We start from the raw sequence: 14769 nt of genomic DNA, 5'->3' as shown, positions 1-14769 counted from the left end.
AGTGAAAACAGAATTGACAGCAAGAAACAAGACAAAAGCTATAAATTTATGCTATACCAATACTGACCTACTCATTTGGAGTAGTGAAATGGAGTAACACAGACCTAGAAGCACTCAATACACTTACACGATCACAATGCCACAAATATAGAATACTTCACATACATTCAGCAACAGAAAGATTCACATTAAGCAGAAAGGAAGGAGGAAGGGGATTTATCGATATAAAAAACCTGCATTATGGACAGGTAGACAATTTAAGAAAATTCTTTATAGAACGAGCAGAAACTAGCAAAATACACAAAGCAGTCACTCATATAAATACATCGGCTACACCACTGCAACTTCATAACCACTTCTACAACCCCCGGGTTCGATTCCCGGCGGGGTCAGGGATTTTCTCTGCCTCGTGATGGCTGGGTGTTGTGTGATGTCCTTACGTTAGTTAGGTTTACGTAGTTCTAAGTTCTAGGGGACTGATGACCATAGATGTTAAGTCCCATAGTGCTCAGAGCCACTTCTACAACCCTTTAGATCACATAACATCAACAGATACGAAGAAAGTAAAATGGAAAAAGAAAACACTACATGGCAAGCACCCGTATCATCTAACACAGCCACACATCGATCAAGACGCATCCAACACATGGCTAAGAAAAGGCAATATATACAGTGAGACGGAAGGATTCATGATTGCAATACAGGATGAAACAATAAACACCAGATATTACAGCAAGCATATTATTAAAGATCCCAATATCACAACAGATAAATGCAGACTTTGCAAACAACAAATAGAAACAGTAGATCACATCACAAGCGGATGTACAATACTAGCAAATACGGAATACCCCAGAAGACATGACAATGTAGCAAAAATAATACATCAACAACTTGCCATACAACATAAACTAATAAAACAACACGTTCCCACATACAAGTATGCACCACAAAATGTATGGAGAACGATGAATACAAATTATACTGGAACAGAACCATTATAACAGATAAAACACCACCACATAACAAACCTGACATCATACTCACCAATAAAAAGAAGAAATTAACACAACTAATCGAAATATCCATACCCAATACAACAAATATACAAAAGAAAACCGGAGAAAAAAATTGAAAAATACCTCCAACTGGCTGAGGAAGTCAAGGACATGTGGCATCAGGATAAAGTTGACATACCAATTATACTATCAACTACAGGAGTCATACCACACAATATCCACCAGTACATCAATGCAATACAGCTACATCCAAACTTATATATATACAACTGCAGAAATCCGTACAGTTAAAAACAAGTCACGCTTGATCAAGGTCCGTGTCACTTTCCATTTTTGACCAGACATAACGTCTGAGAAAAATTTTAAATAATAATAATAATAATAATAATAATAATAATGCGTTGAGGTACATACTAAACAGCATGCGGTTACCAGACTCAAGTGTTGAAAGGCATAATTAGTGGGACCATGGTGATAACACATACAAATAGTAACTGAGTTTGGATAATATTTGCAAAGCACGTTGCTAGTCCTAATGTAATATAAGGGTCTAACAAAATGTAATGGACCTGAACGAGGCAAGAATAATAGTCGGTACTAATCTATGGGACCATTGGAGGAGGGTACAAAGAAAATAGGTTTCACATCTAGTAGATGAAGTGGTGCGAATAAATTTACGCCCACGACATGGAAAGGGCTTCTTTCAAAGCAGACCGATCTTCCATTTCTACGATTGTAGTATGTAAGTGGAATTGTTTTCAGGACGACCCGCTGCAATCGTTGTTGACGATTAAGATGCCAGATACGGTACCACCTGGACTACATTTACCAAATAAAAACCATATGCCTAAACCCAGGATCGAACCATCGACCTCCTGCTTGCTGACCCAAAATTATACCCACTGCGCCAACCGTACAGCACACCTAATACAGATTCGATAAATCCTTTTCATAATGGAGCTACTCATTACTGGAATTATGAAGTCTTCACAGACTAATCGAGTTACGAGGTTTACATTGCCCGCCATCGGTGTTCGTTTGGGCACTGTTAGTTAGTTTTTTCTTTTCTTCTATTCTCTCCGACAAAGTGGTCATTAGCGCCCGTGCATTGTTTTGAGGAGAAAATATCACAGTACAGATTTAACACCAAGACGAATATTGAATGCGATAGTGGTTACTGTTCAGATTAATGTGTCGATTCAGTTTTGTACGATACGTGTCGACGACGAAAGATGACTTAACAGACCACTCTCGTAGATCTTGAAGAAGGCGATGATCTCAGTGTACCCGGGAAATATTCTGAGACACTTTTGATTTCCAGATGAGTATTTGGATAGATCCAACTTAGTAATATGGCGCTACGTTCTTTTGAAGTCAAGTCATAATGTTATCGAGCACTTCCGTTTCGTCGAAATGGTAGAGCTGCGGCGAACTATGGCAGAAGGGATGTTGCGAATTGATTGTCTACGGATTACGAAAGCGTTACCAGGATAAGTAATGTGCACGACACTTTGCTCGTGACTTTTCTCTACTACTTTGTCAGTGTCTTTTGCTTGAAAGTAATTACACTGCAGTAGAATAAAGAGAGGCGAATAGCTGTCAAGGTTTAGATTCACTGTAGTGCTTTGCTTTGACAGCTTTTACAGCGGAATGACGAGTGGCCGATACCAACAAATGTACAAGGCTTTAGGATTGTTGCACAAGTTGATACGCTGGGGCCCATTAAGATTTCACGTAGCGCATCTATTGCTTCGTGGCATTTTGTAAAGTGCTTGTTGGTGTTAGTGAACCATAATGAAGCGCTTTCATTATAGTGCCAAACTCAAGAGGGGAGCTATTTCTTTTGGGGAACAAAGTTCTAATCGTGCTGCAGGTCTGCGATACGGGATTGATGAGAGCAACATCAGGCGATGGCGACTATAGAGATACAAATTATTTGAATGTTCAAGTATCAGGAAAGCATTTAGTGGGCCAAAGTGTGGCCGATATCATGCACTAGAAGTGATTTTAAATGAATTTGTTAAGGAACAGCGTCAGAAATTCCTGTCCGTGAACGCCGAAATTTTAAAAATTAAGGCACATGAAATTGTCAGAGAGCAAAAAATCGAAAATTTTAAGGCTAGTCACAGCTGGGTTGATCTGTTTATGAAGCGCTGGGGTTTTTCACTTCGGAGGCGAACTTCAGTTGCACAGAAGCTGCCGAAAAATTATGAAGAAAAACTTGGGGAATTTCAGCGCTTCATAATTAGGCGTCGCACAGAAAAGCAATACCTTCTTGGTCAGACGCTGACCAAACTCCCGTAAATTTTGACATGCCGTCAAATTATACGGTTGACGCTAAAGGAAAGAAAGACATAAGTGTTCTTATATTAGGGGGTGAAAAACAGCGGATGTCCGTAACGCTTGCTTGCACAGCAGATGGACATAAATTACCCCCATTCATAGTTTTCAAGCGAAAGACTTTACCGAAATCGGAAGTGTTTCCAAAAACTGTAATTGTACGAGCAAACGAAACTGGGTGGTTTTCGGAGGACATGGTGTTGGAATGGGTTAGGTGTGCGTGTGCGCGTGTAATCGTCGTCCTGGCGCAATGCTTTGTTTACGCTGTCTGTTGGTATTAGACGTACGCAATCCATACAATACCTGCAGTTAAACGAAAATTAGAGGAAAGCAAAACGGACTTGGCAGTAATTCCTGGCGAGATTACGTCAATTCTACAACCACTTGAAGTCTGTTTGAATAATTGAACAATTTAAGGACAAGCTTAAACGCATGTACACACACTGGCTTTCGAAAAGCGACAGACAACTGACACCAACAGGACGTGTAAAACGAGCAAGTTTGTCGCAAGTGTGCCAATGGATTTATGATGCATGGAAGTGTGTTCCAAATCAGACTGTGCAACAAGCATTTAAAAAATGCTCGATATCCAATGCACTAGATGGTACGGAGGACGATGCTCTCTATGAAGAAATGAGCAACAAAGAATCGAGTGATAGTGATTCCGAATCGTGACTGATATTTTAAACGTTTCGTATAAGATGTACTACAAACCTAATAAAATTTTGTTTTAAATTTCAGCGTTTAATTTCTAAGTTATTTTCATTCTTATTTTAAAGTATTGTTGCTCTGCATTGCACAGGATAGAAAAGCGTGTAGAGCTGTATCAAACTTGCCTACGGACTGAAGACAACAGCAGCACACTCTGCATTTGAAGTCATCACTAAAAATCTACTACAAAAATCCGACTGGCAAGACTGTTTGGGATGTATGTCATTATGGCCAACTCTACGTTCTGAATTTTTTCCTGCCTATGACAAGAGATGGTTGCTAATAGGAACTTTTATGAATCGTGAATCACATGCAGTGTTCTCTTCACCATAAGAATAATACGAATGTAAACATTATACCATGTATTCTTTCGTGTTTGCTGCTATTTCATTTAAATCCTGTCTGCCTAATTAACTGCGAAACTAAAGTGAGACAACAGCAAACGCGGAAGAATATACATATCATGTCATATTTATATTTATATTATTCTTATGCTGAATAGTGATACAGTCAGAAATGAAGCACAGCAACTGACTAGATTTTTGAATCTAAGATGACTAATTTCTGTGCAGAATGTAATGTACTAAAGAGGCGTTTGCAAAGATTTTCAAACGGAGAAAAATTTTCGTTAAATTCTCGTTCAGAACATGTTCTTTCATACGCAGTCTATTATTTGGTTCTTGTTGTTCATTATCAAAGAAAGCAGTAGTGTAAGTAACAACAAATAGCAGTGTCTTGCCATTGTTTCGCTAATGAGACAATTCCTCTCTATTTTTTTATTTTTTTTAATTTTTTTTATCGTAAGCGGCGGTAGCGGGCACAAAAGCTATGCCGCGAGCGGCGACAGGCCGTAAACACTCCTCATCAGAATGCGACAAACAATGCATGACACAGTACAATAATACATTTTTAGCTTAGACTGACGTAAACACCTATAACGAAGAGAACGACGCTTAACAGATCAAAGCGAAATAAGCAATCGATTCAAACCAGACGATGCACGTGAAAAAGCAATGGCTATTTGGTAAAGCTTAACTGCTAAGCTTACGACTCGAACCAAACTACTGAAGCTGTATCCATTGTATCTAAATTGTGTCTCATGTTACAATGGACCAACTTTGTTTCAATTTGGAGGTGCAGTCTAAAACTTTTATCTCCTCTTGAATTTCGAGTCTCAAATTTCAGGTGCGGCTTAGATTCGGGAAAATTTTTTTCCTTGATTTCGAGGCTCATTTTTCAGGTGCGGCTTATATTCGAGTAAATACGGTAGTCATCACAATGGACGCAAGACGAAGGAGATTGCGTAAAAATATTAAAAGGTCTGTGGCTTTAGTAAAATGGCCAGAGCAGCCATGAGTCAGCTTCCAGCGAGCAGTGGAGTGCATCGGAGGCTGCAGGCTGCGGGCGCCTCACTTCCACTGCTGCAGCCTCTTGGCTATCTCTCTATGTTTTTGCCCTGCCACCGTTCATTCTATTCCCAGAAGGGAAAGAACTGGCTTTTTTAAGACGTGGACTGTGAGCTTTTTCACCTAGATGCTTTACATTTATTCATGTTGTTGTTGTTGTTGTTGTTGATGATGATGATGATGATGATGTTGTTGTTGTTGTTATGGTCTTCAGTCCAAAGTCTGGTTTGATCCAGCTCTCCATGCTACTCTATCCTGTGCAAGCCTATTCATCTCTTGTCTCCCCCTACGATTTTTACCCCCCCCCCCCCCAGCTTCCCTCTAGTACTAAATTGGTGATCCCTTGATGCATCAAAATGTGTCCTACCAACCAACCCCCTCTTCTGATCAGGTTGTACCACAAATTTCTCTCTTCCCCAATTCTAATCAGTACCTCCCCATTAGCTATGAGATCTGCCCATCTAATCTTGAGCATTCTAATTCCCTCAGTATCACCTGATTTAATTCGAATACATTACATTATCCTCGTTTTGCTTTTCTTGATGTTCATCTTATATCCTCCTTTCAAGACACTGTCCATTTCGTTTAACTGCACTTCCAGGTCCTATGGCAAACCTCCAGGTTTTTATTTCTTCTCCCTGTTCCTACTCCAAATTTATCTTTTATTTCCTATACTGCTTGCTCAGTTTACAGATCGAATAACATTGGGGACAGGCTCCTTCCCTTTTGTGCCCCTTGACTTCTATAACTGCCATCTGGTTTCTGTGCAAATTGTAAATAGCATTTTGCTCCCTGTATTTGACCCCTGCCATCTTCAGAGTTTGAAAGAGAATATTCCAGTCAACATTGACAAAAGCTTTCTCTAAGTCTACAAATGCAATAAACGTAGGTTTGCCTTACCATAACCTATCTTCTATGAGAAAAGCTTAACGTGTTTCTACATTTCTCTGGAATCCAAACTGGTCTTCGCCGAGGTTACCTTCTACCAGTTTTTCCATTCTTCTGTAAAGCATATGTGTTAGTATTTTGCAACTGTGTCTTATTAAACTGATAGTTCAGTAATTCTCAAATATGTCAGTGCCTGCTTTCCTTGGAATTAGCTTATTAAATTCTTCTTGAAGTCTGAAGGTATTTCCCCTGTCTCATACATTTTGCTCACCAGCTGGAAGAGTTTTCTCATGTTTGGCTATTCCAAAGCTTTCAGGAGCACTAATGTAATATTGTATACTCTTTGGGGACTTGTTTCGAATTAAGTATTTCAGTGCTTTGTCAAATTCCTAACACAGTATCATATCTCCCTTCTCATCTTCACCTGTGCCCTCTTCCATTTTCATAATATTGCCCTTAAGTACATTTTCCTTGTACAGGCCCTCATATACTCCTTCCACCTTTCTGCTTTCCCTTCTTTGCTTGGGACTGGTTTTCCATCAGAGCTCTTAATGTTTATATAGGCGGTTAATTTTTTTTTTTTTTTCTCCTCGAAAGGTCTCTTCCATTTTCGTGTAGGCAGTGTCTATCGCACTGCTAGTGATACATAACATGCTTCTACATCCTTACATTTGTGCTCTAGCCATTCTGCACTTCCTGCTGATCTCATATTTTAGACATTTTTATTTCTTTGTGCCTGCTTCATTTGCTGCATTTTTATATTTGCTCCAGTCATCAATTAAATTCAGTATCTCTTGAGTTGCCCAAGGACTTCTACTAGCACTCATGTTTTTATGTACTTGATCCTCTGCTGCCTTCACTATTTCATCTCTCAAAGCTACCCATTCTTCTTCTACCGTATTCCTTTCCCCATTCTTGTCAATCGTTCCCTGATGCTCCTTCTGAAACACTCTACAACTTCTGGTTCTCTCAGTTTATCCAGGTCCCATCTCCTTAAAGTCCTATCTTTTTGCAGTCTCTTCAGTTTTAATATACAGTTGGCAACCTATGAATTGTGGTAGAGTCTGCATCTGCCTTGGAAAGGGCTTACAATTGAAAATGTGCTTCCTAAATCTCTGTCTTACAATTACATATTCTGTCTGAAACCTTCTGGTGTATCAGGATCTCTCCCATGTATAGAGTCTTCTTTCATGATTCTTAAACCAAGTGTTAGCTATGATTAAATTATACTCTGTGCAAAATTCTGCTAGCTGGCTTCCTCTTTCATTCCTTTCCCCTAAATCCATATTCACCAACTACTTTTCCTTCTATACCTTTTTCCAGCCCCCCTTAACTATTAAAAGTTTGGGCTCCCTTAACTAAATAATTTGTTTTATCTCATTATACATTTCTTCAATCTTTTCATCATCTGCAGAGCTAGTTGGCATATAAACTGTGGTGGGTGTGGGCCTCTTGTCTGTCTTGACTACAATAATGCATTCTTTATGCTGTTCATAGTAGCTTATCCATGTTCCTATTTTTTATTCATTATTAAACCTAGTCCTGTATTACCCCTATTTGATTTTGTACTTACAGGTCTGTACTCACCTGACCAGATGTCCTGTTCATCCTGCCGCCAAACTTCACATTGTTCCCACTATGTCTAACTTTAATTTATCCGCCTCCTTAAAATTTTCTAACCTACCTGCCTGATAAAGGGATCTGACAGTCCATGCTCCAATCAATAGAACACCAGTCTTGTTTCTCGTGATAACGACATGGTTGACTATTTTACCTGTAGAGTATATTACCCAAGAGGATGCCATTATCGTTTAACCATACAGTAAAGCTGCATGCCCTCAGGAGAAGTTACAGCTGTAGTTTCCCCTTGCTTCCAGCAATTTGCAGTACCGCACAGCAAGGCCATTTTGGATGATGTTTCAAGGCCAGATCAGTCAATCATCCAGACAGTTGCCCCTGTAACTACTGAAAAGGCTGCTGCCCCTCTTCAGGAACCACATACTTGTCTGGCATATTAACAAGTACCTCTCCATCCTGGTTGCACCTACACTATGGCTATCTGTATCGCTGAGGCACCCATTGGCAAGGTCCGTTGTTTGGGAGGGGGTGACATTTATTGATATATGTTTATAAAACTATTAAGTTATTTTGCAGTGGGATGAAAGTGCATTATTGTCGTTTCTGTATATGGACATAGAGTAACACGAATTATTGTTAAAGAAAACTAATATGAAATAAAAATAGTGTATGAGAAGAAATTAATATTGCAGAGTATTTTGGTGTTTTTTAGCAATTGGTTGCATGTCACATTTGTAAAGAACAGATTTTATAGTGGGAACTAGAATTTAAAGGTGAGGCATTGGAATTAGACAATATGTGGGTTCTCATTTTTGTTGCACTATATAATAAATACACAAATATACAACATTAATAGCTGGACGGGGAAGGTTACTATGGTTTAATTTCAGTTTATAGACGTTAATGATGCAAAGCACCTTATTCTGTCAGGGAGTAGCCTGGACTGTATGAATGGTACCAGTGTGATGATGTTTAAATTGTGGCTATTACTGGTGATCTCATACTTTATAAGTAAGTTTAGAATGTAGGAGATGTAGAGCGCTGTATCAGGGTAAGTGTAGGGAGTCTGCCAAATTTTGATTTTTTGGCATGTATGATGATTGTGGATGTATCAAATTTTTAGGAAGGTGATTCACTGCCCCAGGTTCTCTTTTGTTGTTAGTGATATTAAACTTTATTTGATTTGTGTTTCAGAAATTCTGTCAATTGCATCTGTTGCCAAAAGGCCACCAAAATTCCATTTAAATCGTGCAGTATGATTGTAGTACTGAGAGACTCGTCAAAATTACTTGAAGTAGAAGTTACCAATACTAATTTAAGAACTGTAGTGTTCAACCAGGACTTGTTCTTGATCTTGTTATTCCACATTTGGTCATTTATGATTCCTCCCTTCCTCGAATAACTCTTATGGAGGGTATTGCAAATCAGCATTGTTTTCAGCTACAGTTTTCTTTGGAGTCCACACTTCTTTCATTCTTCACCAATGTTGTTTCTTCTTGTGTTGTTCCATTTTCATTGAAATCTTTATTCCTTTTTTCTGTCTGCTGCTTTAAAAAGTGTTCTGTGTCTTTTCGTGCGTCAGTTGACTCCACAGTTTCAACATCTGTTCCTTCTATGATTTGTTATTGTATCAATCTTTAACCAAAACCATACAGTTCCTCATTTGATACCTTAAAACTGTGGGCAAATGTGGCTCTTGTTGTGCAGGCAGCATGAAATCACATGTCTGATTTTTAACAAAGTATCTCTGAAACACACCGTTTGTAAGAGTGATGACCAAAACAAAACTGGCCCCTTTTGCAACAGTTGTTTATTGAAAGTCATTGGAGCAGTGTAGGATCACATGTGACTGATAAAGAGCATAGAACAGGTGTGCAGATCCACAGACAGACGTATATTGGTGATGTTGAATTACCTGTGTACTTCTTGTCTAATTATTCACAAGCTAGTAAGGCTATATGTGATGGCACCTCAGTTCATGCATGCCCAAAAAACACTTGATATAGTTACATATTATCTCTTAGTTAACAAAATAAATCCTTTTATAATGAAGGTCAGTTATATTAGTACATTTGGTATGACCGAAACACAGACTTCAGTAATGTTGTCGTCAGTGGGCAGAGATTGTCATAAGTGTGTTGACAATGGTTATATTTGAGGAAGATTGGTCAAGTGCCAGATTATGGATCCAACGAGCTAGGGTTCGATCCTTAGTCAGTCCTAGGATATTTATCTGTTACTTATAACTTCTTTCATCCATCGATTCTTTCACCTCTGGCAATGTATATTAACCCTTTCCTGCCCTATGTAATTTTATGAGCCCTTCTAATTTGAAAGGATATTATTTTGAGGATTTTGATGTTTATAATCTGATCTCTAAAAGTTTTTCATCTCTACTTCCATTAGTGCTACTGAGTAATTCACCTGATGAGATAAGATGGTTATATCTTGATTTGGGGGGAGAGGGGGGGGAACTTGTGTTTTGTACATAATTTAAAATATATATATTTACGACAATGCACTATTCTATTTCTAGGTGTTTTGGTAATATTCTTCTGATATTTTAAATCTTGTGGAACAGTATTTCATAGCACAGACAAGAATAAGTTGTGTGAAAAATGCTGAGTTGCACCATGGTTGCAAGTCTACGTTAACTGTAGGTCCCTCTATGATATTAATACCAACATTTGGGTGGATATGACAGCTTTATATCTCAGGAAAGTGTGATAAGATCATATCTAATCATGATTTATGTAAATGTGTAATATTTTTATGTTTTTTAAAGTATAAGAGTCACATATTTTTCATTGCAGTCTCCTTCGTAGGGAAGTCGACTTTGTCCATTGTATCCTCATTGAGATTTGCAAAATACCCATCTGTGGCTCCTGTAACCTCTTCACAGGACGCAAAACATTTTCAAGTCACAGATTTCCATAACTGGGCTGTGCAGTTGCCAAGTAGTGTATCTAGGATGGATGTTTCAGCAGTTCATACCCAAAGTTCCTCAATTTTTCCATTGCTAAAATATTTTTACTTGTACAGAGCAGGCCTCTTTTCATCCATTTTTTCATGAATGTGACTCAACAGATTTGTGTGGCTTCTTTAGTTATAGCTTACCCTTATGAAATCCACCAGTGAGAAGAATCCCATTTTCTTGTCAAAAAATACTTCGGTAAGTGGTGCAGTGTGAACAGCTTTCACTCACTGGTTTGATTGAATTTCATTTCTAGGTTTAATTGATGCTTCATTTCTTGCTTTGATGTTTCATTGCTTCTAGGAAGTCTTGGAACTATGTCTCTTTCACAGTAACAAAGCATTACACAACATGTGGAGGTGTAAATATTAGCTGCTGCATCTGAATGTAAATAATACAAAATAATTGTACACTTTTTGATTGCAGTACATAATATGCATTACTAATAAATTACTAATTAAAGTTGCAATAAATGCATTTGCTAGTAAACAATGGATGCTAAGTTAAGAAGAATAATTTTTAGAAAAGTGGCTTTGCTGTGAAAGGTGTTACAAACTTTAATTGTGAAGTGTCATCACTGTGAGTCTTTCCACGCAAGATTAGTGGAAGAGAGTGAGATCATTCCAAGATTAGTTGTATGATACGTCATATGCTTTTTCCGTGAGCCAAGTATTTCAAAGATACACTCAACAAAACCCATTAGAATATGCGCAAAAACAAACCCATTATGGTGCAGTGAAAAGAGTTACTGATATTCCAAAAAAAAAAGATGGACGTTTCAGCAATTCATACCCAAAGTTCCTCAAAAAAACTATATTCTAAGATTAATTGGATTTATATTACAGCCTCCTGCATATTATTGTACAGTGGCCACAACAGAAAGGTTAGAGAAATTTGAGGTCTTACAGACACATGTTCATCTCACACACCATATGCAAGTGGACCAAAAGTCGTAAGAAATGATACCAGTGCTTGGATTACATGCCCCTCAAACATTACTTGTAGAGTAAGCACGTAGTTGTAGATGATGTCTCTGAAACATATTTCGTTATGTGCATAAGAAAAATTTACCATCTCATGTGATAAGAATCAATTTGAGGGGCATGCTGTAACAGAGGAAGCATGTTGTGAGGCTTTTGAACTCTCTACCAGAGCAGCAGGTGATACCAACATTTTATGAGAATACAGTGAAACACCTTTGCCCATTATGAGTCATCTCGGAAGGGGAACGGGAGTGACCTTGTGTATGAGTTATTATAAATTATCTATGTATGTTTTTTTATAATTAATATTTCAAGTTGATGAGTTATGCTTATGTCTTGGTGGGTACTAGCATTGCCTTGCTATGTATTAGTTCATCTCCTCAGCCCCATCTCTTTCCATTTCCTTCTCCCCCTTTTCTCTGTTACCTTCTCCATCCCCTCCTCTATGTCCATCTGCTGCTCACCCCTTCTTTGCCCATCTCCTCCTCAGCCCTCTCCGTCCATCCCTCCTCTACTCTCCTGTCCGTATCTTCTTTCCTTTCGTTGTCTAATGCCTCCCCCCCCCCCCCCCTCCCCTCTGTGTACATCTCCTCCTTCCCTCATACCTCCAGTGAACTGTTTCATACAACGATATAATTCTGTAGGTACAGTCAGCAGCATATGGGGATACTGTCTGCTAAATGTGTTGTGAAAGTTAGTAGCAAAGAAGCAGTATGTAAACTTCATGATATTGTGCCTGATGCAGCAGTTTTACTGTGTGAATAGCGAAAATGTAAAGTGATTTAACTTTTTTCCTTTCACCGTTATATTGGGGGGGGGGTTTGATAAGAAAAAGTTTTGCAAAGATTTGAAATTTTGTGTAACATTTTTTGCGAGTCACCGAGTGCTCTTATTCTCAAATATAGGAGGGAAAAAATCTGGATATTTTATTATTGTGGCCTGCACTTCTTTCTTACCCCCCAGCCCTTTCATAGGTAAGTGATTCTTAACCATTTGATGGACATGTGGAACATACATACATACATTTTTATAATGTGTATAAATGTCTTTTCTTCTTTTGTGACCTGATTTTGATAAAATGCTACTATAAGGCGCCCATAGCTACACTGAAGTTACCAGGTGGAACGCCATAAAAATCCATCTATTAGTTTTGGAGATTAGAACATTCAGACAGACAGACACACAGACAAGAAAGTTTTAGTAAAAATTTAAATCATAGTTTTTTCCGTGATTAGATTTTTATGAGCTAAAGCCTATACGGCATTCCAAACTATCCAAAGTTATCTGCAGAAACCCCATCAAAATTCGTGTAGTAGTTCTAGAGATTAGAGTGTTCACAGACAGAAAGACATAATGGTTTTACAGATTTATTATTAATATAGATATTTGACTGTATTATTACTCTGGATAATGTAATCCAGTTTCTAATGTCATCTGATCATCATGCTACACATTAACAGTTTCATTTTTAAGAATGTTTAGATGTAAGTGAGTGGACAGGATATGATAAGCCAAAGTTTGTTTTAATCAGAATTCTCCAACTTAAGCATTCTCTTTCACAGATTCCCAGTTGGAGCCAGGCTATCGACCAGCTGTACAAGAGAGTGCACTGGTTGTATCACTGGAAATGTTTAGTCTCATACTAGAGAAATGCATTGACCTTCTGCGAGATGTGGATGGTGCGGGTGGTGCTGGTGCTGGTACTGTTGGTGGTGGTGCTAGCCGACTTGTCTCCAGTGAGGACTTACAGATCTTGTTGCCTGCTGTGAAGGTCAGTCTTCAGTTCTTGATGAGGACATTGGTGGAAATAAGCAGCTATTACAGTTTCTGCATTTGCTGACTCGAAGGGCTGATAATACGTTGATCCCCAATCTCCCCCCCCCCCCCCCCCCTCCACACACACACACACACACACACACACAGTGTAAGATTCTGTTCAGTTTCAGTGTTGTCACTAAATTTTTCAATCATATGCTTTATGAATATGGAAATCGTCATTTTCAGTCAATTTCAGTAAGTTTTCAGATCCATTCTGATAGTTTTTGAAGAGTTAATTTCTTTGTGTTAGAGTGAATGTTAGATTACTTTTGCTATGCAGAAGTGTCTTGAGATTAATGTACAGCTGAAGTGTCCGATTTAAGATCCTTATAGTTCAGCATGCCAAAGGCAAGCTTTGTTGTGGTCTTCCGTCTGAAGACTGGTATGATGCAGCTCTTCACACTAGTCTATCCCCATGCAAACCTCTTCATTTCTGCATATCTGTTGCAACTTACATCCATTTGAACCTGCTCACTGTTTTTCTGTACAGTTTTAACCATCCACACTTCCCTCCATTACCAAACTGACAATGGTTTGTTGTCTTAAGATGTGTCCTACCAACCGATCCCTTCTTTTAGTCAAATTGTGCCACAAATTCCTTTTCTCTCTGACTCAGTTCGATACCTCCCCATAAGTTATTTGATCAATCCACCTAATCTTCAGCACCCTTCTGTAGCACTAAGTTTTAAAAGCTTATATTCTCTTCTTGCATGAAGTGTTTTATTTCTGTACAAGGCTACACTACAGACAAGTACCTTCAGAGGAAGCCTTCCTAACACTTGAATTTATATTTGTTGTGAATAAGTTTTCTTTTTCAAAAATTCTTTTGCCAGGTTGCATATTAGATCATATATAGTTTTTCCCCTATCAGCTACTGTACTGCCCAAATGTCAAAACTCATCTACTAGCTTTAGTTTTTCATTTTCTGAAAGTTTTGTAATCTCAGCTATATATCTGATCTGTTATGTTTCTGTAGGTCTGGTGTGACTGGCTGCTGTGCCATAGTGCAGTGTGGAACCCTCCACCATGTTGCTCTGACTATCGAGTTGGGT

The 14769-nt window shown here is 38.5% G+C and overlaps 1 protein-coding gene across 1 annotated transcript in view; it reads left to right on the top strand.

Moving 5' to 3' along the window:
- LOC124787179 (telomerase-binding protein EST1A) overlaps window positions 1-14769 on the top strand; it is a 323132-nt gene that overhangs the window by 268210 nt on the left and 40153 nt on the right. Inside the window, 2 exon segments of the mRNA XM_047254319.1 lie at window positions 13462-13670; window positions 14694-14767. Of these exon segments, the coding sequence (XP_047110275.1) occupies window positions 13462-13670; window positions 14694-14767 (283 nt within the window).

The sequence above is a fragment of the Schistocerca piceifrons genome, chromosome 1 (assembly GCF_021461385.2).
Source record: "Schistocerca piceifrons isolate TAMUIC-IGC-003096 chromosome 1, iqSchPice1.1, whole genome shotgun sequence".
In the NCBI taxonomy this organism is placed as follows: Eukaryota; Metazoa; Arthropoda; class Insecta; order Orthoptera; family Acrididae; genus Schistocerca; species Schistocerca piceifrons.
This window is presented reverse-complemented; position numbering and strand designations above follow the sequence as displayed.